Below are 25,009 nucleotides of genomic sequence, written 5' to 3'. Positions count from 1 at the left end.
AGAAACAGTCGAGATAAATCACTATGCCATATTTTACTCTAGGAGAAGACTACTTAAACAGGAATCCAACAAAGAACTCCAGGACTGTCAACCGATTCCCTAGAACTGTAAGCAAAATTTTATGTATGTATATATTTTTCCAAGCTGATGGTTTGTAAACTTTAACAGATTCTTAAAGAGGTCCAACAGACTAAGAACCACTATTCTAGTTGCAGAAGGGACCACTGCAGGAGAACTCTGGAGAATGAAAGGAAAAGAATGGACACTACAGTGTTTGGAAAGCTGCGTCAGAGACTGAATGCAGGCTGGAGTTGCCTGGTTGTCTCCGGAGAGGCAGCCATTCCTCTGCAGGCCTGTGTGTCAGAACACAGCTACCTGTGTCTGCAGGTGCTCAGGTCCTTCTCCAGCTGGCTCACAAACCAAGCAGCCTGCTCCAGAGACTTGACTCGGGCCCTGTCTTTTCCATTTTAGCGGACAGGGTTCCTGAAGCTGATGAGAGATCTGGTGGGCCCTCAGCCCCTCCACTCCAGTCATATCAGTACCAGTGACTAGAGGAGGACACTTGGTCCTTCCATTCCTTCCTAAAGGAATGTCCATGTGTGGAGGCTACAGTGGTCTGTGGAGAAGACGCATTCTTTTCTTTTTTTTAAAAAAATATTTATTTATTTATTTTTGGCCGTGCTGGGTCTTCCTGCTGCACGGGCTTTTCTCGTAGCTCAGTTGGTAAAGAATCCACCTGCAATGCAGGAGACCTGGGTTCGATTCCTGGGTCAGGAAGATCCCCTGGAGAAGGAAATGGCAACCCACTCCAGGATTCTTGCCTGGAGAATCCCATGGGCAGAGGGGCCTGGCAGGCTACACTGCATGGGGTCACAAAAGTCGGACACGACTTAGCGACTAAACCACCGCCAGCAGCAAGTGGGGGCTACTCTTTGTTGCAGTGCGTGGGCCCCCATTGCCGTGGCTCCCCCTGCTGCAGAGCACAACTCTAGGCTGGTTGCCTTCAGTAGTTGAGGTGCATGGGCTCAATAGTTGCAGTCCCCAGGCTCTAGAGAATAGGCTCAGTAGTGGTGGTGTGGGCTTAATCGCTCTGCAGAATGTGGGATCTTCCTGGACCAGGGGTGAAATCGGTGTCTCCTGCATTGGCAGGCAGATTCTTTACCACTAAGCCACCAGAGACGCCCTGTAAGACACTTTCTTTAAGGTAGCTCGCTCACCTGTGTTTCAACTCTTTGAGCCATTTCATTGCCCGTGAGACTTAAAAAGCAAAGCGCTTGTCTCCCTACTGGGACAAGTGAAGTTGTAGACCCCCAGAACAGAAAGCTCTATTGCCTCCCTTGACATAGCACAAGGAAAATTGCCTCTTGAGAAAATTAGCCCTACTGTGTGCCAGGCACTTTGTTAGATACTTTAAAATACTATTTTATTTATGGGAATCCTCTTCCAGTTTACAGATGAGATGTATGAAACAGTGACACACTATATGAGAGAGAATAGTAATAACCCTTAAAATGCATCACACGCTTACAATGAGCCAGGCTCTGCTTTAAGTTGCTTCACAGGCAACTTATGCTTGTCACATATGATCAGTCATATGACTGACACATATGATCTCCCACAACCCTGCAACATAGGTGCTATTCTTTACCAAACCAGAGGCACAGAGAGGGTCGGTCATCTGCCCAAGGTCCACAGTTCAGGATCTGATGCCAATCAACTAATGATGAATACAGTTAGTTCAGACCCAGGTTGTCTTGACCTGACAGCCACGATCTTAATCACTACTCTACACTGTACAAACGGAGGAAGCCCATAATTGAGGAAAGATCATGGAGATGCTGAGATGGACCATTGCTGGGACTGTGTGTCAGGAAAAAAAGGTTAGATGAATATAATGAGATCAGTCTATGAAGGGTCTTTGAAGACAGACAGACGAATATGACCTTATGATCAAAGCTAAAAAACTAATGTCTTGGCACTTCCCCGGTGGTCCAGTGGTTAAGAGTCCACCTTGTAATGCAGGGAACACGGATTCAAGCCCCAGTTGGGGAACTATGATCCCACATGCTACAGAGCAACTAAGCCCACACGCTGTGGAGCCTGCCCATCAGAACTGGAGATGCTATGCACTACAACCAGAGAGCCTGTGCACCGCAACAGAAGATCTTGCATGATGCAACTAAGATCGGGCCCAGACAAATAAACAGTTTTTTAAAAAACGTCAGTTCAGTCACTCAGTCATGTCCAACTCTTTGCGACCCCATGGACCACAGCACTCAAGGCCTCCCTGTCCATCACCAACTCCCAGAGTTTACCCAAATTCATGTCCATTGAGTCAGTGATGCCATCCAACCATCTCATCCTCTGTCGTCCCCTTCTCTTCCTGCCCTCAATCTTGCCCAGCATCAGGGTCTTTTCAAATGAGTCAGCTCTTTGCATCAGGTGGCCAAAGTATTGGAGTTTCAGCTTCAACATCAGTCCTTCCAATGAACAACCAGGACTGATCTCCTTTAGGATGGACTGTTTGGATCTCCTTGCATTCCAAGGGACTCTCAAGAGTCTTCTCCAACACCATAGTTCAAAAGCATCAATTCTTCGGTGCTCAGCTTTCTTCCTAGTCCAACACTAGTTTAAAAAACTAGTGTCTTTTTATTCCACCTCGCCATACTATAACATGCAGAGGTTCTTAATATAGAATCCACAGATGGCCAATGGAGATCTCAACCCCCCCACCGAAACTTTAGTGTATCAGTGTACATGTTTGTGGGAACAGGGTCTAGAGCTCTCATTGGATTTTTAAAGAACTCCATGTCTTTCAGAGATTCCTAGCAAAGGTTCTTAATCTTTGGAGGGTGAATACCAATGTCTTAAGTTCCTGTTCAGCCCCAGTGTTGACGTAACCTCGGGTAAAACTCAGCCTGTCTTTCATCATGTGTAAAATGGGGATAATAATGTCTACTTCTCTAGGTTAGCTGTGCAAATTAAATGATATACTGCATTATAATTCATAATATGTCATACTATATACAACTCATAAAATGTATAAAAGACTATAAAATGTCAGAAAACAAACATGAGTTACAATGAAAACCACGTTGTAACTTTTTGTTTTAACAGTACAGTGAATTGGGTACCTGAGTAACCCTCCTGATGAAAACTTTAAAATATTGCATAAAGAGGTATTTAAAAATTGATTTTTATGGTGTTACTGAGCTGCTATGAAAGCAAGTGAGTGAAGTCGCTCAGTTGTGTTCGACTCTTTGCAATCCCATGGACTGTAGCCTACCAGGCTCCTCCATCCATAGAATTTTCCAGGCAAGAGTGCTGTAGTGGGTTGCCATTTCCTTCTCTGGGGGATCTTTCCGACCCAGGGATCGAACCTGGGTCTTCCACGTTGCAGATAGACGCTTTACCATCTGAGCCACCAGGGAAACCAGGAATATACCAAGCCCCCAAATGAAGTGAAACTGGAAACTGTGGAGAGGGAGGGGAAAGTAAATGCCCAAATTGTCCTTAACCCTCAGGATGCCTGTCAAACCCTGGATTCCATAATGTCCTCCTTTCCTATCTGGAAAAGATATATAGGAGACAGGAAGTAACTCCAAGGGCCCTCCCAGGTGGAATTCTAATAGGCAGTCCTGCACTGCAGACAGAATCTTCACTGTCTGAGCCACCATGGAAGCCTCTATGCTGTTGTTCAGCCGCCCAGTCACGTCTGACTCTGTGATCACATGGACTGCAGCCCACCACGCCTCCCTGTTCCTCACCATCTCCCGGAGTTTGCCCAAGTTAATATTCCTTGCATCGGTGATGCTGTCCAGCCATCTCATCCTCTGATGCCCTCTTCTCCTTCTGCCCTCAATCATTCCCCAAATCAGGGACTTTTCCAATGAGTTATCTGTTCACATCAGATGACCAAAATACTGGTGCTTCAGCTTCAGCATCAGTCCTTCCAGTAAATATTCAGTGTTGATCTCCCTTAAGATTCACTGGTTTGATCTTCTTGCTGTCCAAGGGACTGCTAGAGCAGACTCCTGAAATATAATACAGTTCAAAGGCATCATTTCTTTGGCATTCTGCCTTCTTTATGGTCCAGCTCTCACAATTGTATGTGACCATTGGGAAGACCATAGCCTTGACTGTATGGAAACCCCTATAGGAAACCCCAAAGGATTATAATTGCAATGCCAGAGTCAATGCAAAGTAAACCCTGACACTCAAAAGGGAGGAGATATGTAAGTTTTTTATATCAACTCTGGCCCAGGGAACAGGAGAAAAGAAAAATTCTCCTTTAGAAATTCATAATTTACAAATCAGTTTTCTCATAAAATTGGAAGTCAAATCACATAACTTTTATAATCCTAAAACCCTCAAGTGGAGAATTTAATTTAAAGGGGTGTGGGCTGATGGTACCAGCACATTATTGACAGAAATAAACACACATAGTCCATGAAGGAACTAAATTTCAACACAGGCCTCAATTCTCACAAATTTCTAGGCAATTAGAGCAGCTCAGGGTAAAAAAAAAAAAAAAAAAAAAAAAGTTGCCAAACACATGAGGTAACAAAGCACCGTAATGGAGAACAAGTAGAACTGAGATGTGGTGGAAACAGATCTTCAAAGATATTGGAAGTACCAGACACACAATATAAAATAAACTTGTTTATTGATTTCAAAGAAATAAAAAAGAAAATTGATACTGTGTGAGAACTAGTATATTTGAAGAAAGAATCAACTTTCTTTCAACTTTCTAGAAATGTAAAAATATGTTAATTGAAATAAAAATTCAGTAGATAATAGGTTAGAATTGCTGTTGTTGCTGCTTAGTCAATCAGTCCTGTCTGACTCTTTACAACCCCATGGACTGCAGCACGCCAGGCTTCCTTGTCCTTCACCATCTCCCAGAGCTTGGTCAAACTCATGTCCATTGAGTCACAGATGCCATCTAACCATCTCATCATCCTCTGTTGTCCCCATCTCCTTCCTTCTATCTTTCTCAGTATCAGGGTCTTTTCCAATAAGTCGACTCCTTGAATCAGGTGGCCAGAGTATTGGAGCTTCAGTTTCAGCATCAGTCCTTCTAATGAATATTAAGGATTGATTTCCTTTAGGACTGACTGGTTTGATCTCCTTGTAGTCCAAGGGACTCTCAAGAGTCTTCTCCAATGCCACAGTTCAAAAGTATCAATTATTCAACTTTCAGCTTTCTTTATGGTCCAACTCTCACATCCATACATGACTACTGGAAAAACCACAGCTTTGACTGGACAGACCTTTGTCAGCAAAGTAATATCTCTGCTTTTTAATATGCTGTTTAGGTTTGTCACAACTTTTCTTCCAAGGAGCAAGCATCTTTTAATTTCATGGCTGCAGTCACCATCTGCTCTGATTTTGAAGCCCCCCAAAATAAAATCTTTGAGATGGGAATACCAGACCTGCCTCTTGAGAAACCTATGTACAGGTCAGGAAGCAACAGTTAGACCTGGACATGGAACAACAGACTGGTTCCAAATAGGAAAAGGAGTGCGTCAAGGCTGTATATTGTCACCCTGCTTATTTAACTTATATGCAGAGTACATCATGAGAAACGCTGGGCTGGAAGAAGCACAAGCTGGAATCGAGATTGCCAGGAGAAATATCAATAACCTCAGATATGCAGATGACACCACCCTTTTGGCAGAAAGTGAAGAGGAACTAAGAAGCCTTTTGATGAAAGTGAAAGAGGAGAGTGAAAAAGTTGGCTTAAAGCTCAACATTCAGAAAACGAAAATCATGGCATCTGGTCCCATCACTTCATGGGAAATAGATGGGGAAACAGTGGAAACTGTCAGACTTCATTTTTGGGGGCTCCAAAATCACCGCAGATGGTGATTGCAGCCATGAAATTAAAAGATGCTTACTCCTTGGAAGAAAAGTTATGACCAACCTAGACAGCATATTAAAAAGCAGAGACATTGCTATGCCAACAAAGGTCCGTCTAGTCAAGGCTATGGTTTGTCCAGTGGTCATGTAGGGGTGCGAGAGTTGGACTGTGAAGAAAGCTGAGCGCCGAAGAATTGATTTTTGAACTGCAGTGTTGGAGAAGACTCTTGAGAGTCCCTTGGACTGCAAGGAGATCCAACCAGTCCATTCTGAAGGAGATCAGTCCTGGGTGTTCTTTGGAAGGAATGATGCTAAAGCTGAAACTCCAGTACTTTGGCCACCTCATGTGAAGAGTTGACTCATTGGAAAAGTCTGTGATGCTGGGAGGGATTGGGGGCAGGAGGAAAAGGGGACGACAGAGGATGAGATGGCTGGATGGCATCACCGACTCGATGGATGTGAGTTTGAGTGAACTCCGGGAGATGGTGATGGACAGGGAGGCCTGATGTGCTGCAATTCATGGAGTCGCAAAGAGTCGGACATAACTGAGCTACTGAACTGAACTGAAAATAAAGTTTGTCACTGTTTCCATCGTTTTCCCATCTATTTGCCATGAAGTGATGGGACCAGATGCCCTTCTTAGTTGTTTGAATATTGAGTTTTAAGCCAGCTTTTTCACTCTCCTCTTTCACCTTCATCAAGAGGCTCTTTAGTTCCTCTTCACTTTCTGCCATAAGGGTGATATCATCTGCTTATCTGAGGTTATTGATATTTCTCCCAGCAATCTTGATTCCAGCTTGTGCTTCATCCAGCCTGGTATTTTGCACGATGTACTCTGCATATAAGTTAAATAAGCAGGGTGACAATATACAACCGTGATGTACTCTTTTCCCAGTTTTGAACCAGTCCATTCACTTTCATGCATTGGAGAAGGAAATGGCAACCCACTCCAGTGTTCTTGCCTGGAGAATCCCAGGGACGGGCGAGCCTGGTGGGCTGCCGTCTATGGGGTTGCACAGAGTCCGACACGACTGAAGCAGCTTAGCAGCAGCAGCAGCATTGTTCCATGTCCAGTTCTAACTGTTGCTTCTTGACCTACATACAGGTTTCCAGGAGGCAGATAAGGTGGTCTGGTATTCCCATCTCAGAGAATTTTCCACAGTTTGTCGTGATCCATATAATCAAAGGCTTTAGCATAGTCAATGAAGCAGAAGTAGATGTTTTTCTGGAGTTCTCATGCTTTCTCGATAATCCGACATATGTTGGCAATTTGATCTCTGGTTCTTCTGCCTTTTCTAAATCCAGCTTGAACATCTGGAAGTTCTCAGTTCAAGTACTGTTGAAGTCTGGCTTGGAGAATTTTGAGCATGACCTTGCTAGCATGTGAAATGAGTGCAATTGTGTCGTGGTTCGAACATTCTTTGGCATTTCCTTTCTTTGGGATTGGAGTGAAAATTGATCTTTTCCAGTCCTGTAGCCACTGCTGAGTTTTCCATAGTTGCTGGCATACTGAGTGCAGCACTTTCACAGCATCATCTTTTAGGATTTGAAATAGCTCAGCTGGAATTCGATCACCTCCACTAGCTTTGTTCATAGTGATGCTTCTTAAAGGCCGCTTGACTTTGCACTCTAAGATGTCTGGCTCTATCTTAGAATTGCTTCAATAACCATTACAAGAGTCTACAACCTCCAAAGAAATAGAGGCGAGTGTTAGGGAGATCAATCCAAAAAAATAATGTTAAAAAAAAAAAAAGCACAGAGGGGGAAAGTACAACAAATATAGTGCATATTACAAGATGAGAGAAATAAATAAAAAATATCAATCTCAGTGAATGAGCTAAATTCTCCAATTCAAAGTTAAAGGATATCACACCAAATGAAAGAACAAAAGCCAGCAATGTTCTATGTACAAAAGACAGATCTAAAACATACGAACACAGACTGACAAAGTTCGGAAAAATAAATACTAGGCAAAAAATAAATAGAAAGGAAAAAATAACTATAGTAAGATGAAAACCAACACTAGAGGTAAGGAGGGTCACTGCTGCTGCTGCTGCTACTGCTGCTAAGTCGCTGCAGTCGGTCACTACAGGATGATAAAGTTCAGTTCACCACAGAGAGAAAGCGCATTTATGCTCTAATAATACAGCCTCAACGTACTACAGGGAGAAATGGACAAATCCATCATCTCACAGTGAAATATTTTAACACAAATTGTGAAATTTGTAATAGTCATTGATAGGTCAAATAAACAAAAATTCAGTAAGGACATGGAGATTTAAATGATACAATTAATAAGCTCTATATGTTCCAGTCATCTCTTTGTCTGTCCCCACACTCTATCCCTACTTCACTGTTTTAATTGCCGTAGAATTAAATAAACCATCTCTTAAGTAACCCACTCCAGTGTTCTTGCCTGGAGAATCCCAGGGACAGGGGAGCCTGGTGGGAGGCCATCTATGGGGTCACACAGAGTCGGACACGACTGAAGTGACTTAGCAGCAGCAACAGCAAGCTCATGCTTGTCACACAGAAAGTGCTTACTAGATGTTAGTGATAGCAGCAGCTTATTGTGTAACTTTGGTCAAGCCACTCAATCTGTGAGCCTCAGCTACCACTTCAAAAAGTGGCCATAATAATAAATTATTTTTCCAAGTTTCTTTGCAAACAGGATGAGCGTAATGTTTGTGAAGATATTTCGTGAAATATGGAGGAAAACATAAATGAAGGAATCATTGCTCTCACCAGTTAACTGGTATTACAGAGCACCAAGTGCCAAGATAAATAATATCAGAGCACTCACCAGGTAGAGCAGCAGTGCTGAGGATGTCCAGAGGGTGCACGGTTATGCTAAGCAGTGGTGTGGACCCGTGGGCTATTGGAGCTGGGGGCAAGGCTGGCAGATGGAGGCCAATCAGAAAAGCGTCTAAAAGGGCAAATGCTGCCCTCTGGTGGATATTGTTGTTCAGTCACTCAGTCCTTAAAAGCAGGTGTCCACCACAAACCACCTGGAGCCCTCAAATTCACTGCCCCGTACACATTCAAGGAGCAGCTCCTTCAGGAATCCTCTGGCCCTCTTCCTGAGGGAATTCAGGAAGGAATGTCAGTGGCAAGAGCCACAGCTCCCACCACTGCGGCCTCTCTGGTGATCTCCCGCCTCCGTTACCCATGCCACATTCCCCTCAAGCCTCAGCGACCATGTAGTGGCTCACTTGGTGGCATGATCCAGACCCTCAGGGTGCCTGAGCCCCTGGTCACCATGCCCTTCTCAAGCCAGGGTTATCTTTGTTGTTGTTATTACTGTTGTTGTTCAGCTGTTCAGTTGTGTCCAACTGTTTGTGACCCCATGGAGTGCAGCACGCCAGGTTTCCCTGTCCTTCACCATCTCCCAGAGTTTGCTCAAACTCATGTCCATTGAGTCAGTGATGCCATCCAACCATCTCATCCTCCGTTACCCCCTTCCCCTCCTGCCCTCAATCTTTCCCAGTATCGGGCTCTTTTCCAATGAGTTAGCTCTTCAAATCAGGTGGCCAAAATATTGGAGCTTTAGCATCAGTCCTTCCAATGAATATTCAGGGACCTTACCCGGCCATTTACAGTTGCAGCTGGGCTGGGGACTACCAAGAAGCAGCCAAGTAAATTATCTGGGATCCACAGTTACTCCTCCGTGCCCCCATGGAGCAGCCTATTCGCAATCAGGTTGAACACTCCTTCCAGGATAGTAAGCTCACTTCTTGACTTCTTGTCCCTGGATACAAGGAGTCCAAAGCACCCAGGAAACAGACATAGCTTAGCATTCAGTGTAACTTTTTTGGGCAAAAGTGTGCCCCTTTTGAGAACCAGGACCCTTAACCCTGCAGAGTGGCCAAGCTGGTAAGCAGGAGGTCTCCAGGGGATTATCAGAGTAACGGTAAGTGGAGTCACTCATGCTTCACCCCCGCGGTACCTGTATGCCTGTATTCTTCCTTACAGGGGCATAGCACCTTGAAGGTCTTTGATTCAACCCGTGGTTTGGCACCCCTGGAGAAGGAAATGGTAACCCACTCCAGGATTCTTGCCTAGGAAATTCCAAAAACAGAGGAACCTGGCGGGCTACAGTCCATGGGGTTGCAAAGAGTCGGCCACGACTAAGCACATCAGCACATGCTTTGGAGCAAGTACTGCCCGTCAGAGTTCCATTTGGGCTAGAACTACTTTATACCCTCACCTCTCAATCACTAGATGTGGGCCACTCCCCAAGACGGTGTGACCCTTGGGGAGGGGGACTTCCAGCAGCTGAGACAGACCTGAAGGAGGTGACAGCCGTAGGCGTCAACTAACTGCAACTAACTGGTGGGGGAATTGAGCCCTTCCCCAAGGGCGCATTATGAGTAAAGGACTCAGTATCCACACGTCCCTTCCCCCTCCCCCACCAACCCACACACCTTTTTCCTTAAACTTGCTGTCCCCACGGTCCCAAGATGATAGACTAGTCCTAAGAATCACATCCAGAGAAGCAAAGGGGCCTTTTCCTCCAGTGCCTCCTTGAGAGTGAGGAAGCCCTTCCGAGGACACTTCATCAGACTTCCCCTCCTCTGTCACTGACCAGAAGGAAACTGCATGGTTCTGGAAGGGCTTCTAGGGGCTAAAATTCATATCACTCTGGTCCCAAGGCCCATCCTCTCAAGAAATTCTCTGGTCCCCTTCACAGTCCCTCCAGGGGCTCTTCAGCATTCATTCATGAAATGAATGTATTGAGCACCCACTGGGCACTGCTACTGTTCCAGGTGTTTGGGATATATCCACGAACCAAACACAGATTCCTGTCTCCATTGAATTTACATGTGTGTGTGTGTCTGTGTCTGTGTGTGTGTGTGTGGCAAGGGGCAGGTGAGGGGCAGATATTTATGAGCATAAACAAGTAAATTATTCAGTATGTTAGAATATGGTAAGTTTTTTAAAAAGTCAAGAAGGAGCAATGAAAAAGTGCTGTGCTGTGTTCCTTCTTAAGCTGTGTCCATGGACCCATGGACTGTAGCCCGCCAGGCTCCTCTGTCCATGGGATTCTCCAGGCAAGAGTACTGGAGTGGATTGTCATTTTCTCCTCCAGGGGATCTTCCCCACTCGAGGATCCAACCCAAGTCTCCTGCATTGGCAGGTGGATTCTTTACCACTGAGCTGCCTGGGAAGTCCCAAAGGAAAGTAGAGCAGAGTAAAAAGGATCGTCATGTACACCCTACTATATATAAAGCAAATAAAGGACCTACTCTACGGGCTTCCCTGGTGGCTCAGAGGGTAAAGCATCTGCCTGCGATACAGGAGACCTGGGCTTGATCCCCAGGTTGGGAAGATCCCCTGGAGAAGGAAATGGCAACCCACTCCGGTACTCTTGCCTGAAAATATTCCATGGACGGAGGAGCCTGGTGGCTACAGTCCATGGGGTCGCAAAGAGTTGCACGCGACTGAGCAACTTCACTTCTCACCTACTGCATAGCACAGGGAACTCAATACTCTGCCATGACCTGTGTAAGAAAAGAATCTAAAAAAGAGTGGATATGTGTATAGCAGATTCACTTTGCTGCACAGCAGAAACTAACATACCATTGTAAATCAACTATACTCAAACAAAAATTAATTTTCAAAAAAGGATTGGGAATGCTGCAGAAAGGGGCTGACTGACCTAGTAAACTTAGTAAAGGTCAGGGGAGGTCTCGCTGGGTGAGATATCAGTAAAGTCCTAAAGGAAGTGAAAGAGGCATCAAAGCAGAGACCTAGAGACAGGGCATTCCAGGCAGAGGGTCAAAGGCCCTGAGGTGGATGTAGTCAGTGGGTTCAAGGAACAGGCCAGAGGCCAAAAGTACCTTGGGCAAAGTGAGTGAGAGGGAGAAGAGTAGGCCATCGGGTCAGAGAGCCAGCAGGGCCAGGTCATGGAAAGCCTTGCAAGTCAGTGAGGACTCTGGCTTTCTCTCGAGTTAAATGAGGAGACTTTTTTTCTGGGATTTGAGCAGATAAAGTGACAGGATTGACTTAGGTTTTTAAAGGACTGATCAAATTGTTACGCTGAGAGCAAACTATTACGGATGAGGTTAGAAGAAGGGAGACTTAGGGACTTCCCTGGTGGTCTAGTGGTTAAGACTTTGCCTTCCAAAGCAGGAGGTGTGGATCCCACATACCTCTCAGTCAAAAAATCAGAACTTAAGACAGTAGCATATTCAATAAATTTTTTTTTAAATGATCCACATTAAAAAAAATTTTTTTTTTAAGTAGAAGAAAAAGGGAGACTTACAGACTATTGCAATAATCCAGCTAAGAGATGGTGATAGCATGGACCAGGGTGGCCAGAGTGGAGAAAGATAGAAGTGATTAAATCTGGAGAGTTTCCACGGTGGTCCAGTGGCTAGGACTCCACGCTCCCAAAGCAGGTGGCCTGGGTTCAGTCCCTGGTCAGGGAACTAGATCCCACAATGTCACAACTAAGACCCAGCATAGTCAAATGTATAATTAAAAAAAAAAAAAAAGATTAAATCTCATGTCTTCTGAAGATGGAGCCAGCAGATATTGCTGATAAATGAAACATGGAATGTCAGAGAGAGAGAGATGTCCAAAATTACTCCAAGGTTTTGGCCTGAGCAATTAATTGGAAGGACACAGGGATAGAGAGGGATCGACTTAGAAAGGCAGTAGTGAGAGAGATATGGGGGAACAGGAGATAGATCAGTAGTTTCGTTTTGCACTTGTTGATTAGATATTAGCATCCATTCAAAGCTAATGTTCAGTAATCCCTAAAAGGTCTGGCTTTTCCCGTCCCCCTTTCTTGGAGGAAGATTCCTGGCATACACTTGTGGCAGTGCCACGAAGTCCTCCCTGAAGGGACCTGGCCTCCTAGGACTTCAGGTCTGTGAACCGGCTTAGACATGGAAATTAGCTGACAGGTTGAGATGCTCCATTTTGACAATTTAAGTTAGGCTCCTGGCCATAAGACGTAGCTTTGTTGTCGTTGTTGTCTTCCTGTTATGTAACTCTATCATATTTATTCAGTGGCTTTTCTGTTTCATTCCTAGAGACACTCTGATCAAAGATTGCTACAAGCCAAAAGAGTCTAATTATCACTTCATCCTGCCACAGGGAGCAGCGTCTCTGGCAGTTCAGCCACTTTTCCTGTGTTCCTCTAGGATCCTGTCGTTTCCAGTGAAGTCAGGGAGCCCATTTCAGGGGCACGTCTTTCAATATCCAAACCACAGAGGACATCCACCATAACACTTTTCAGGGTCACTGATGCTGCTGTCTCTCATGCTTATCTCAGCACCTCGGTGAAAAACTACCCTCTGAGCGCCCTTGGGAATGTCCTTGGTGAGAATAGGGAGTGTGTGCAATTTCATGTGCTAAATCTCCTCCAACCTTCCTATCTTTTTAATATTTATTTTTATTTATTTGTTGATTTGACAGTGCCGGAGTTGTATCACACCAGATCTTGGCTCTTCATTTCAGCATGCAGGATCTCTCTTTTTCAGCTGGGTCATGCGGGATCTAATTCTCCCACTGGGGAGGGAATCCAGGCCCTCTGTATTGGGAGCACAGAGTCTTAGCCACTGGACCACCAGGAACGTCCCAACATTCCTATCTTTTTAGACATCAGACACATTCACCAGGTAAATGCTGATATCTCAGCCTCACTGAATATGGGTCACGTTGAGTACTAGGTTCAGTCAACTGAATAAGCCAACTATGAGAGCTACTTTCAGCTGCAAGAGATAACATGTTAAATCTAAAATCTCCAGGAAGGGCATTCAGAGCAGCAAAGTCAGCCTGAACCAATGTTGCAGTCTTTCCTCCCTGACTCCACCCCAGCTCTACTCAGTTAGATTCTCCAAGGGTGGAGACCTGGTGTTGGTCTTGTTAGCAAGCACCCAGGGAGTTCCCTAGTGGTCCAGTGATTAGGACTAAGTGCCTTCACTGCCAAGAGCCAAGCATTCAATCCCTGGCTGGGGAACTAAGATCCCCCAAGCTGCCCAACATGGTCAAAAAAAAAAAAAAAAAAAGCATTTCAGGTAAACTTCATGGACCAAACTGGAATCCACCCTAGGAATAGTTTTGGGGAACCAATGGTCTAATCTACTTTTCTCTTTTTAACACATCAGAACCTAAGGCCAGAGAGAGGAAGTGACTTGCTCCGGACCAAAAGTGAGTTCATGTCCAAGTCAAGACCATAACTCTGGCCTCCTGACTATGGGAATTTCTGCTGCTCTTCTAGGCCAGCTTTACCACAAACCTGGAGGGATCTGGTCAGCACACCTGAGAAGTTAGGGTGGAGATGGGTCAGAATGGTAGGCAAACCAAGGCTGCACCTATTCAACGCTACAGGCACTGTGAGGAAGGGACCTAGTTTGGGAGAGAATGATGGGTTTCCTTCTGGTTGATTTTGTTTGTAAGTGACTAAAAAAATCAATCCCACCAAAAAGAAACAAATGTACTGGCTTACACAGTGTAAAGCCCATATGTAGGTTTGCTGTAGACATGATGAGATACAGAGGCTCCGCTCATCAAGGTTGGTTTTCATTATCTCTCATCTCTGTTGACTCTGTTCTCGGGCAGACTGTCCTCTCAGGGATCTGTCTACACAGGTTTCTGCACAGCAGAGAAGAGGGGGAAGCTTTGTTTCAGCCATCGAAGCAAAAGTCCCTTTAGCTATAATCAAATTAAACGAAGTGCTGTAAGCCAAAGAGATGCGATAGATTCTTTTGACCCAGACCGAGGTCAAGGGCCCCTCTGAGTCGTGGTACCACACTCTGGAAACACAAGGACTGGGTGTGGGAGAAAAAGTGGCCAAGATCAGGGCAAAAGAGCCAGGAGAAAGATGAGTAACTGCTGAACGGCAAAAAGTACAGATGTTCCCAGGCCTGGGAACGATGGGGAACCTGACAATGGCCATGGAGAAGGCGACAGCTATAATCCAGTGGTGATATTAAGGTGTTGCTTATAATGCTGTGGTGACGTGACAGGTGGTGTTCATAATGTCCACCTCTTGGGGTGTCTGCCCAGCCTTCAAACTCCACCTTCTCTGGAAATTGCCCTCCTCACATATAAAAGGGTAGGTCCTAGACTTTGCTGGTGGTCCAGTGGTTAAGAACCTGCCTGCCAATGTAGGGGACACAGGTACAATCCCTGGATCAAGAGGCTCCTACATTTTGTGGAAAGACTAAGCTCATGTGTCACAACTACTGAGCCTGTGCTCTAGAAACTGGGATCCGCAACTACTGAGCCCGTGTGCTGTAACTACTGAAGCTCACACATGTAAGGCCTGTGCTCAGCAACAAGAGAAGCCATTGCAATGAAAAACCCACACATGACAACAAAGAATAAGCCCTTGCTCACCACGACTAGAGAAAGCCTGCTCAGCAACGGAGACCCAGCACAGCCAAAGTTAAATTAATACATATTTTTTAATAAAAATAAATCAATAAAAGCGTATGTTAACATCAGGGCTTCCCCAGTGGCTCAGCGGTAAAGAATCTGCCTACAATAAGGGAGCCACAGGAAACGTGGGTTCAATCCCTGGGGTCGGGAAGATCCCCTGGAGGAGGGCATGGGTACCCCCTCCTGTATTCTTGCCTGGAGAATCCAATGGAGAGAGGACACTGGCTACACAGTCCATAGGGTCGCAAAGAGTTGGACAGGACTGAAGCGACTTACCATGGCTCAGAATGTTAATATCAAGTATGTTCACTGTGATACAGGACCTCCATGACCGTAGCTCAGTGCCACTGTTACAAGTGGTCAGAGTTGCTCCTGCCCATTAGGGGGTCCTTGATATCTAAAAGTACCCCAAAAGTTATTTATTAAGGACCACATGGGCATCTGCCACTTGGGACCCAGTGCTCCGCGCTGCACAGAGTAAGGCAAAACCCTCAACATCTGCTCAGACCTAACTGCACTCAGCCCCAGGGAAATAAACGCACTTCTCCACTTCTCCTGCCTCTCCTCCAAACAAAAGACGGTTGCATCCCAGTGCCGGTAGGTTTGCACTGCTGCTGAAATTGCTGACAGCCACTGCTTGGAGCGTGGGGGAAGACTGGCGAAAGCCCTTAGGTAAGAGAAAACACAAATTAATTAGCTGGTCAAATCCTTCCTCTCAGAGCACATTAATGCACAGATTCGTGCGTAAGGGGGTATTGTTTCCGAGCAAGGGCTCAGCATCCATTTTCTTGCTTCACTTCGTGTTCCAGCGGGGAGCATGGTGTCTGCAATAGTAGCATATGATGGCTGAGGAACATTCTGCAATGTTAAACAATACATTTTGCACTTAAATTTGTAAATGCAGGCAAGACATTACATGCAAGAAGCCTGGTGCCAATTCTATACTGTTATGAATCTAGACATTGCTGTATGAGATGGTAACAATTGTGATGCAAGAGATAGGGATTTATATAATGCCATTACAATAAATTGTAATATGTTCTATGCTAATGATAATTTATTATATACACACCATTTAAATGTTTGCACATGTTATGTAACATTCATAGCTCATCTCTAAATTTAAGTATTGTTTTCAGAATTTAATTTTTTTAAAAAGATTTTTTCAATGCTAATTGCTATTACCTCCGCACATCAGTTACCCCAAATTGAAATTTTAAAAAACTAAAAAAAAAAAAAAAAAGATTGAAGATTGTCTAATTAGGCATTACTATCAGTAGAATACAAATTATGTGAAATTTTAATTATTTAATTAAATTGATCATTTAATTGTGTTGTGTTATTGAGCAACACAATTGATTATTTTCCTGAAATCAAAGCAAGAAAAATAGGTTTTATGCAATGAAGATATAATAATATATGAATTATCACATCTTTGTTTTTTCACTCATCTAATATTGCTGCCCCTTTAACAAAATACCTGTACATCCTTAATGATAATTAGATACAGTCATCTTTGGTACTTTGCTGAGGTTCTCTGTATAAAAAAGCAAAACAAAACAAAACATTTTTCAGAGTGTCTTTATGAAGGTCTATTTGTCAGCGTAGGAGGATAGATCTGTCACTGCTTTCTGGGAGAAGCCCCTGATTCCCTTCCACATGTTCCGCTGTTTCCCTTAGTGGAGAGTGGATGTTCCTGGTGCTCAGTCTAAAGGTGAAAACAGTGGCGGAAGGTGGAATGCTGGAGATGGGGGTAAGGATGATGACCAAGGAGTAGCAGGTGAATAAGGCTGGAGCAGAATGCAGTCGGGGCCTCCCTCCTTCCAGTCCTGGCTCAGGGTCCTGAAGACGAAGTCCTGTCCAACCAACAGATAAGCGAAGTAGGCGGACAGGCGAGCAGGGAGGGCCGATTTGCCCGACCCGAGGGGTAGAATCGAGGCAGGCAGGGCGGCTCAGCCTGTCAGAGCCGGCTCCGGAGTCCCAACTCGACCCTCCTTAAGCCGCGTGACGCTAGGTGAGCCACTCGGCCTCCCTCCCTGCCTCGGCTTCCTCACTGACTTCACGCAGGGTTTTGTAAGGAGTAGGTGAGGTACCACTGAGAGTCAGACCCAGAGCCGAGAGCTTAGAACAGAGCACTCAGTTTGGCTTTTGTTCTTCCAACTCTAGGTTGTCAGTTCCTGACAGCAGATATCCGATTTTCTTCCCGTGGTTCGTTGGCGACTTGTAGGTGCTCCGGGGGAAAAACGTTTAAGGACACCTCCCTAGGAGGGAGGGGGCGCTGGCGCCGGGCTATTGTTGCGGCTGAGATTCTTTCCGAAACGGAAAGCCCTGAATTAGGGGACCGCAGCTCTAATCTCTGTGGGGCTCGCCAGCTGCCGGCGGAGGCGGGGCGGGGGTGGGGATAGGGGGCCCCTTCTGTGGGTGCTGGGGCATCACAGAAGCCAGCCTGAGCCCCGCCCTCTCTCCCTGAACCCTCCATGTTTGATCGAACCCCATTCCCTGCTCTGAGCCCCCCACCTCTTCTCTGACCGCCCCCCTTCTCTCACTGAGCCTGCCTTTGCTCCGTGTCACCATCATCTCACAACCTCGCGCATCCCACCCCCGACAGAAATCCCCTCCAGACCCCAAATCGGGGGGGGGGGCACTTCCTCTTTGAAAGCTCCCCACCTCACCCCAGGGGCAGAGCGAATGCTGCACCCCCTCCCATGGCCCCTGCTTTGTTCATCTTCTGTTACATCAGGCTGCTCTGCCCAGGAGCTGTGATCAGTCCTTCACACCTCTGTTCACACCCCACCCCACCCCCCTGCAGCAGGCCGAGCTCCCGGAAAGCAAAAGCCTGAGCAGAGGGCAGTGTTCAAAACGACTTGTTGAAAGTGGCTGAGAGTGAGGCTAAGGGATTAGGAAAAAAAAAGAGAGAGAGAGGGATTTGGGCCAGAGGTGTCAGCTAGGTGTTGGAGGACAAGACCTAAGAGGTCAAGACTCCTGCCATTTACCAGCACCTGAGGCCCCAGGTGCTTTTCTCAGGCACCACTTCATGCCACACTGAAAGCTGGGTTTTTTTCCATTTACACAGAAGGGAACTCAGAGAGGTTAAGTTCTTGCTTCAGGCAACACAGCCAGTGAGGGATGGGCCAGGTTTAGAATCAAAGACACCATCACACACTTCTGCCCTGGGACAGTGTAGATCTGGGGCTTAAAGGTGGATCTGAAGGGTAACTCCTGATTCCCAGCACTTGCTGGAGCTGTGCCCCTACCCTCCCACCACCCTCTCCTGGAAGGAGCCAGTTCTGACTCAGGCCCATTCCCATCTATCCTCATCCTCGGGGTGATCCAGGAAGGAGCTCAGAGTCAGGAAGGAAACGTCTCTCAGATTTGGCCTCCCCCTCAACCAAGGCCCTGGCTCTGGGGCCGGAAGGAATCACTTTAGGGCTCTCCCAGGGGACCCATGACCAAAAAGAGAGGCGATCTGGTTCAAGTCAAGTGTGGCCAAGATACAGGCAGGGCAGGCAGCTGGAGCCCCACCTCATGATGTCCACCCCCCACCTCTTAGAGGGCTGACTCTTTCAAGGGCTCTCTCACTCACAAACCCAATCCTTTCTGACCTTGACATCATGACTCTGCTCTCCAGGATCCTGACCTCCTGGGACAGACTACTGTCACCTCTCAGACTGGGAGCTCCTGAGAGCAGGCTCTTTGACCAAACCCCATCCAGACCCATGGGGGCAGGGCTGTGTCTCCCCTCTCGGACTGGTGGCTCCCGGGCCTAGGACTGTGTCTCCCCAACTCTTGACCACTCCTAAGGGGAGGTGGGCTCACTTCCACTCACCCTCGTCAGATTGGGGGCCACTCCAGGGCAGCGATCTGCATTGACTCAGAAGGCCCCTCTTTCTGTAACCTGGTGTCTGTCCAGAGCTGAGAAGGAGGCCCCTTGCCTGCCCTTCTTCCCAACCCGGATGGTCCTTTAAGACCAAAAGGATGGGGGTTGTATAAGAGTCAGACACAACAGCCCCATCCTCCCCCTCCTTCACAGGCCAGGTTTCCTGCCATTGACAGCATCCCAGCTGGGCTCTGCCCGGCCTCATGCTTAACCCCTTCAGGGCCAGATCTCAGGGCTACTGGGCACCCCACCTTCATCCGTAAAACCAGGAGAATGAAAGTCCCTATTTCATTGGGTGGTTTTGAGGATTAAATGTGTTAATCATCGTGCGAAGTACTTAGAACAGTGCCTAGCATGTATCAGTCTCTTAATACACGTTAACTAGTATTCCTCATTGTGTGAACTTGATAAATCATTTCACCTGAGTCTCATTCTCTTCAGCAGTCCAATGGAGAAAATAATAAACCTACTTCTGAAACGTAGTCCTGGGGATGAATTCTGATCATGTACATTAGAACATTTTGTAGAGCATTGTAACAACACAGTATGGATGAACAACAACAAAAAATACTCCCTTTGACTAGGTAATAAAATCCGTTACCAGGAGATGGGCCATGTAGTTTTCAGACTTATTACCTTACTTGCCAGGCTGAGGGTGCAGTGGAAAGAGTGGATTTGGGGTTGGAATTAGGCACCCCCGATCCTGTTTCCTTGCCTATCAAGTGGGGCGGTCACCCCTGCTGGGTCTGCTGTTTAGGGTCTTTGTGGAGGACAAAGGAGATCAGAGAGCAAAGGCACGAACATGCTTTGCAAACATTAAAAAGTGCTAGAAGGGAGGGAAAGAGATTTGTGAAAAGTCGGGAGGGGTGCAGGGACCCCTTGGCAGGGGCACTAGTCTTGGGGCTCTGGGTACTGCAGAGTTTTCCCAGTGGGGAGAGAGGAGGAGGTGCACTCCTGGAACCAGCATTGTGGGGACAGGACTCTCCCCTTAAGAAGTGAGGTGTCAAATAATAAACTAGGCCAGCTCTAGAAGTCCCCGATGGGGGCAAAGAGGGAAAGAGGTCCTTTCCCCAGGCTTGGACCCATCCCTTCATTACCCTCTTCCCAGCCAATTCCATTTGCCATCAGAGGATCTTGGGCAGAGGCCCCTCCAGTGGGCTCCCTTGTGACCTTCCTGCCAAGACTTGTTGGGAGGGGCTCACCCTGCGTATCTGCGGCACCCCTGTCCCCACTTTTAGGCTGCAGATTCCTGGCCTCACCCCTAGGGAGAGCAAGCTTGACACCTTTCACACACGCAGGCCAGGGCAGATCTAAACCTGCTCCAGAGGGAAAAAGCATGGTGTACTAGAACCCTGCCCTGCCTTCCCATCTGAACGAAGAGCATCCACCAAGGCCCAGCAGAGCGGGCTGACCCCACGTGAATAACTTGTCCCCACCCCAGGCCTCTGGAGGAAGCTGGGGAACCAGAGACCTTGTTTGGGCTGGCTGTGCCCAAGCTTACTGTGCCTCTATGCAAACCACTTAACCTGCCAGGGCCTGTGTGACCATTGGCTAAATAAAGGAGCTGGACATCGTCCAAGGGTCCTCTCCTGCTCTGAGATGGTGACCAGGAAGGAGTTAACAGAGGCCAGGCTCCAGGTCAGGAAGGCAAGGGTTAATCTGGGGGGTGGAGGCTCTCTTGGCTTTTCCTGTGGAGAGTGAGGTTTGGCTGCCACCAAAGCTACTTCCAGTCCCCGCTGTCCCTCCTGCCTTCAGTCTGGACCTGCCTGGGGACCCTGGCATTCAGCCTCTCCATGCAGAGGTGAGTGCATCCTGAGCCGGGAGCTGGGGTGGGAGGGCACCCAGGCACCCAAGGGCACGGAGGCTGGCACCAAGCCAGGGAGCACTGTCCCCCAGCTCGCATCTGTGTCCATAGCCAAAAGCTTGGACAAAGTTTGTCAGCCCGCTGACCCCAGTGCTGGGAAAGGTGGGCAGAGGGACAGAGGGCACAAGGATGTCTGCCAGGCTTCTAGGGAGGGAACGTCTGCGGTCGGGCACCAAGGAGCTCAGAAGGCCAGGAAGAGGCAGTGGACAGCAAGCTATTTTGGTCCCTGTGTTTAGGAACTTTTTATAGCCTCCTGCTCAGGGCTGGGAAGAGGAGGGGACAGGAGGGTACCTATGAGGTCAGACAAGCACAGATCCCTCCTGGGACCTTGGAATCAGACCTGTTTCCAAGTTGAGTCTTTGGGAGGCAGGAAGGAGGGCACTGCCAGGCTCTCCTTGCTGCCTGGGTTCCCAGTCACCAGCTACCTATGGGCTGACTTACTGGACACTAAGTGGGTGTATGTGTGTGCGCTTATACTCATGCAGGCTGCCCTGGGGTGCGTGGGATTGGTAGAGTTTCTACTCCCTTCCCCCCATCCCTGGCAAGTGGTGTTCCTTTGTTGCCTCCAGCCCAAGGAGGTCTCCTCAGCCCCTAAAGCTGCTGTGTCCCTCTCAGCTGAATGGAGGATGGGAGGAGCAGGGAAACAGAAGTGGGGTGGAGTGTGCTGGGCTGTGTGGGTGGCCCATTCTATTACTGCCAAGGGAACTGTCAGCCCTTGATTTACAATCCCTCCGGGCCCCCTTCCCCAGCAAAAAAGGAAGGCGCAGAAGAAGGGTCATGGGGGTCTCAGGGTGGGGGACCCGGAGGGCAGGTTTCTGGGAGCACAAGTTCCTGGGAAGAATTAGTGGAAGGAACTTTTTAGTGAGGTAAGGGGCCCATCTCTCAGGGAAATCACTTGGTGTTAAAGCAGCAAGAATAGAAGCAAAACCTAGAGGAAAGTTCTGATAGGCAAGTGAGAGATTCAAACTACAAAGCAAGAGACCTGTGTTCCAGTCCTGGGCCCAAACTCTCAGTGAGACCTGAACTAGCCCCTCCTCTCTGCGCCAGTTTTCTCTTCTGTGAAATGGAAGTGCAAGGGGCAAACAAAGCGATGTTTACAAGTTGGGCATTCTGGAATTCCCTTCGTAGGGGCACAGACTGAGTGGCAGATAGCTGGCTGAAGTGACGTGGTGACCATCTCCCTCTCTTTCCCTGATGGCCCTGCTGGGCCTGGGCAGGGCAGTTGGCTGCAATTACCGGAGGCTCCTACCCTGTGGTTATGTCCCTGACCTCTGTGCCTGGGGGCGGGATGGGTGGGTCTGGCTGGAACCCGCGGGTGGCTGGGAAGCCTCCTTGTCTTGGACTCAAAGTTGCTAGGTTGGGAAGAGGTATTTTTTCCGGTTGAGGCTACTTTCGGGAACCAGACCGGGGAACAGCCCCATTTCCTTTTCCAAGGGTCTGGCTTGCTGATGCCTGCTTGGCATGGCCCTGTGGCCACAATGGGGCACGCTCAAAAGGGCCTAGGTCTCTGGATGATCAGAAAGCCCCTGCCCATCGTCTTTGAGGGATCAGGGAAGGGATACCTGAGCCTCTGCCCCCTAGGCATGGCACCTGGCTGACTTGCATGGGGGAGGGGTGGCTGGCTGACCTTATTCCCAGGAATGCCTTCAGGAGAGTCATCTACTCTCCCCCGACCACTCCTCTTTCCCCAGCAGGTCCCAGGGAGCCCCAGCCAACTGCTCTCAGTTCCTTCACTATCTGCCTGCCTCCAGTGGCTTATGGAGCACTGTCCTGCCCAGTTCTGCTAAAATGCTTCTGGCCTCTCCCTCCACCCCGTCCCGGGGACGGACCCCCAGCGCCGTGGAGAGGCTAGAGGCCGACAAAGCCAAGTATGTCAAGACGCACCAGGTGATCGCGCGACGTCAGGAGCCGGCTCTGCGTGGGGGTCCCGGGCCGCTCACCCCGCACCCTTGCAACGAGCTGGGGCCCCCTCCATCGCCCAGGACGCCCAGGCCCGCCCGCCGGGGCAGTGGCAGGCGACTGCCAAGGCCTGATTCCCTCATCTTCTACCGCCAGAAGCGGGACTGCAAGGCTTCGGTGAACAAAGAGAACGCCAAGGGTCAGGGGCTGGTGCGGCGCCTCTTCCTGGGCAGCCCCCGAGACGTCGCCTCGAGCAGCGCAGGCTCATCGGAGCGACCCGCGGCTCCCGGGGGTTGGGCCGCGCCCCAAGATGCCCCAGAAGCGGCGGGAAAGCGGGCATTGTGCCCCACGTGCTCGCTGCCCCTGTCGGAGAAGGAGCGCTTCTTCAACTACTGCGGCCTGGAGCGCGCGCTCGTGGAGGTGCTGGGGGCCGAGCGCTTCTCTCCGCAGAGCTGGGGCGCCGACGCCAACCCCCAGCCCGGAACGTCGCCGCCGCCGGGCTCCGGAGACGCCAGCGACTGGACGTCCAGCGAAGGCGGCGGAGATCGCCGGGACGGTGCGGAGGGCGGCGGCTCAGAGGCGGCGGGCTCGGAGCGGGATGGGCGCCCCCAGGTGTCGGTGGTGGAGCGCAACGCGCGCGTCATCCAGTGGCTGTACGGCTGCCAGCGCGCCCGCGGGCCACCGCGCGAGTCCGAGGTGTGACCGCCGCCGCCCGGGGGCCGGCTCTCCTGGAGTTGAGGGTCCGGGGAAGGGCAAGGAGCGGGCGCGGGGCTGGACCCGGGCAAGGACAGGGACTCCCTGCCTCACGCGTCGAGTGCTTTGGGGCAAGCCCTTCCCTCTGGATCGCGGCGTCCACTCATGAACCTTCGGAGCTTGGAACCAAAGGGTCCCGTAGGCCCTTCCCAACGCAGACTCAGGACGGGGAGGGAGCCGGCCTCGCGGCCCCTGTGGAGGCCGGGAGGCGAGTGAAGACTGGGGTGGGAGATCAGAGAACCTGCTGAATAAAGTCAAAACGTTCTTTAACGGACTCGGAAGGTTGGATTACAGGGCAGACGCGCGAGGGTTTTGGAGTGTGGCTTCCAGACTGACTGTGTGACCCTGGGCCAGCTCTCCGCCTCTGGGAACCGCAACGACATCCCCTCGGTTGATCAAAGTATATTTGAAATGGTCACAAAGCGCTTGGCAAAGTTGAGGAAGTGCTAAGTAAACGAAGCCTCTAGGACCACTACCGAATTAGTATAATACTAACAGTACCACTATTATGATAATCTCTGCCACTGACCGGCCCCCACCACAGGGGTGGGGTCCAAACTATTTCGGGGAATAGCGCCTTTGGGGAGGTTGGGGGAGAGGTCTGCTCCCAGAAATCTGGGGTTCACTAGTCCCTGAAGGCCCCCATTCCTGGAGCTTTGCTGCCCATTTTGGTTACTAGGTATGAAGGGCTGAAATGTGGTGTTTCCAGAATCAGGATAATAAAGGACTTTTCAAACCAGGATTTTGCCAGCTTACAGCCTCACGTCATCACTGCCTTTCTTTCCCTTAAAACAAGGTCACCTGTTTTCCCGCACGCGTTCACACCTCCAAGTCTTTATTCATTTCCTCGTCCTTTTAGCTGGGTTACTTTCCCCTTTCTTTCCACTCATCTAAGATTCCATATACGCATTCTCTTGCTCTCTCTCGGGAACTCCTTAATTTCCCAGCCGGTCTCATCTCTGAGCTCCCAAGTACAGCCTGATTTTTGGGCCTCAACTTATTAGCTTGTGTGGGACCCGCTGGTAGTCTGGGTTCTCTTGTTAGTCCCTGACCTTCCCCTAGTACAGGGACAAGGCCACAAGCAAAGTGTGTCAAATTAAAAGCGGCTGGAGAAGACGGCAAGATCTGTGCATACTGGTAAGATGGTACCCCAAATCGAATACAATCTGTCCTGATACCAGGGATGTCCCTGGTCATTTTTCTCCCTGTAGGTTTGTGGGGGCAGAAGGCGAGGACCACTCCAGCTGGACCCGGGCCTGAGGTTGCCCACCCCAAAGCAGCCTTCTCCGTCCGGACATAAAAGCACGCGGTCACCGGAGGTGTCAGGTCAGGTTTTTATCGCGGAAGGGGAGGAGCGAGAG

The 25,009-nt window shown here is 48.7% G+C and overlaps 1 protein-coding gene across 4 annotated transcripts; it reads left to right on the top strand.

The window, feature by feature from the left end:
• The first annotated feature begins 20,872 nt into the window (after positions 1-20,872).
• On the top strand, positions 20,873-24,135 carry FAM110D (family with sequence similarity 110 member D). Of its 4 annotated transcripts, XM_068969096.1 has the most exons (3): positions 20,899-20,933; positions 22,688-22,883; positions 23,052-24,135. In XM_068969096.1, exons 1-3 carry the CDS (start codon positions 20,926-20,928, stop codon positions 23,595-23,597), a joined length of 750 nt encoding a protein of 249 aa, XP_068825197.1. In that variant the 5' UTR covers positions 20,899-20,925; the 3' UTR covers positions 23,598-24,135. The 4 variants fall into 4 exon arrangements, with proteins under 4 accessions (XP_068825196.1, XP_068825197.1, XP_068825195.1 ...); XM_068969095.1 differs by having other exon boundaries at positions 20,873-20,933; positions 22,691-24,135; XM_068969094.1 differs by having other exon boundaries at positions 22,688-24,135.
• Positions 24,136-25,009: the final 874 nt, after the last annotated feature.

This window comes from Capricornis sumatraensis, chromosome 3, assembly GCF_032405125.1.
Source record: "Capricornis sumatraensis isolate serow.1 chromosome 3, serow.2, whole genome shotgun sequence".
NCBI lineage: Eukaryota > Metazoa > Chordata > Mammalia > Artiodactyla > Bovidae > Capricornis > Capricornis sumatraensis.
This window is presented reverse-complemented; position numbering and strand designations above follow the sequence as displayed.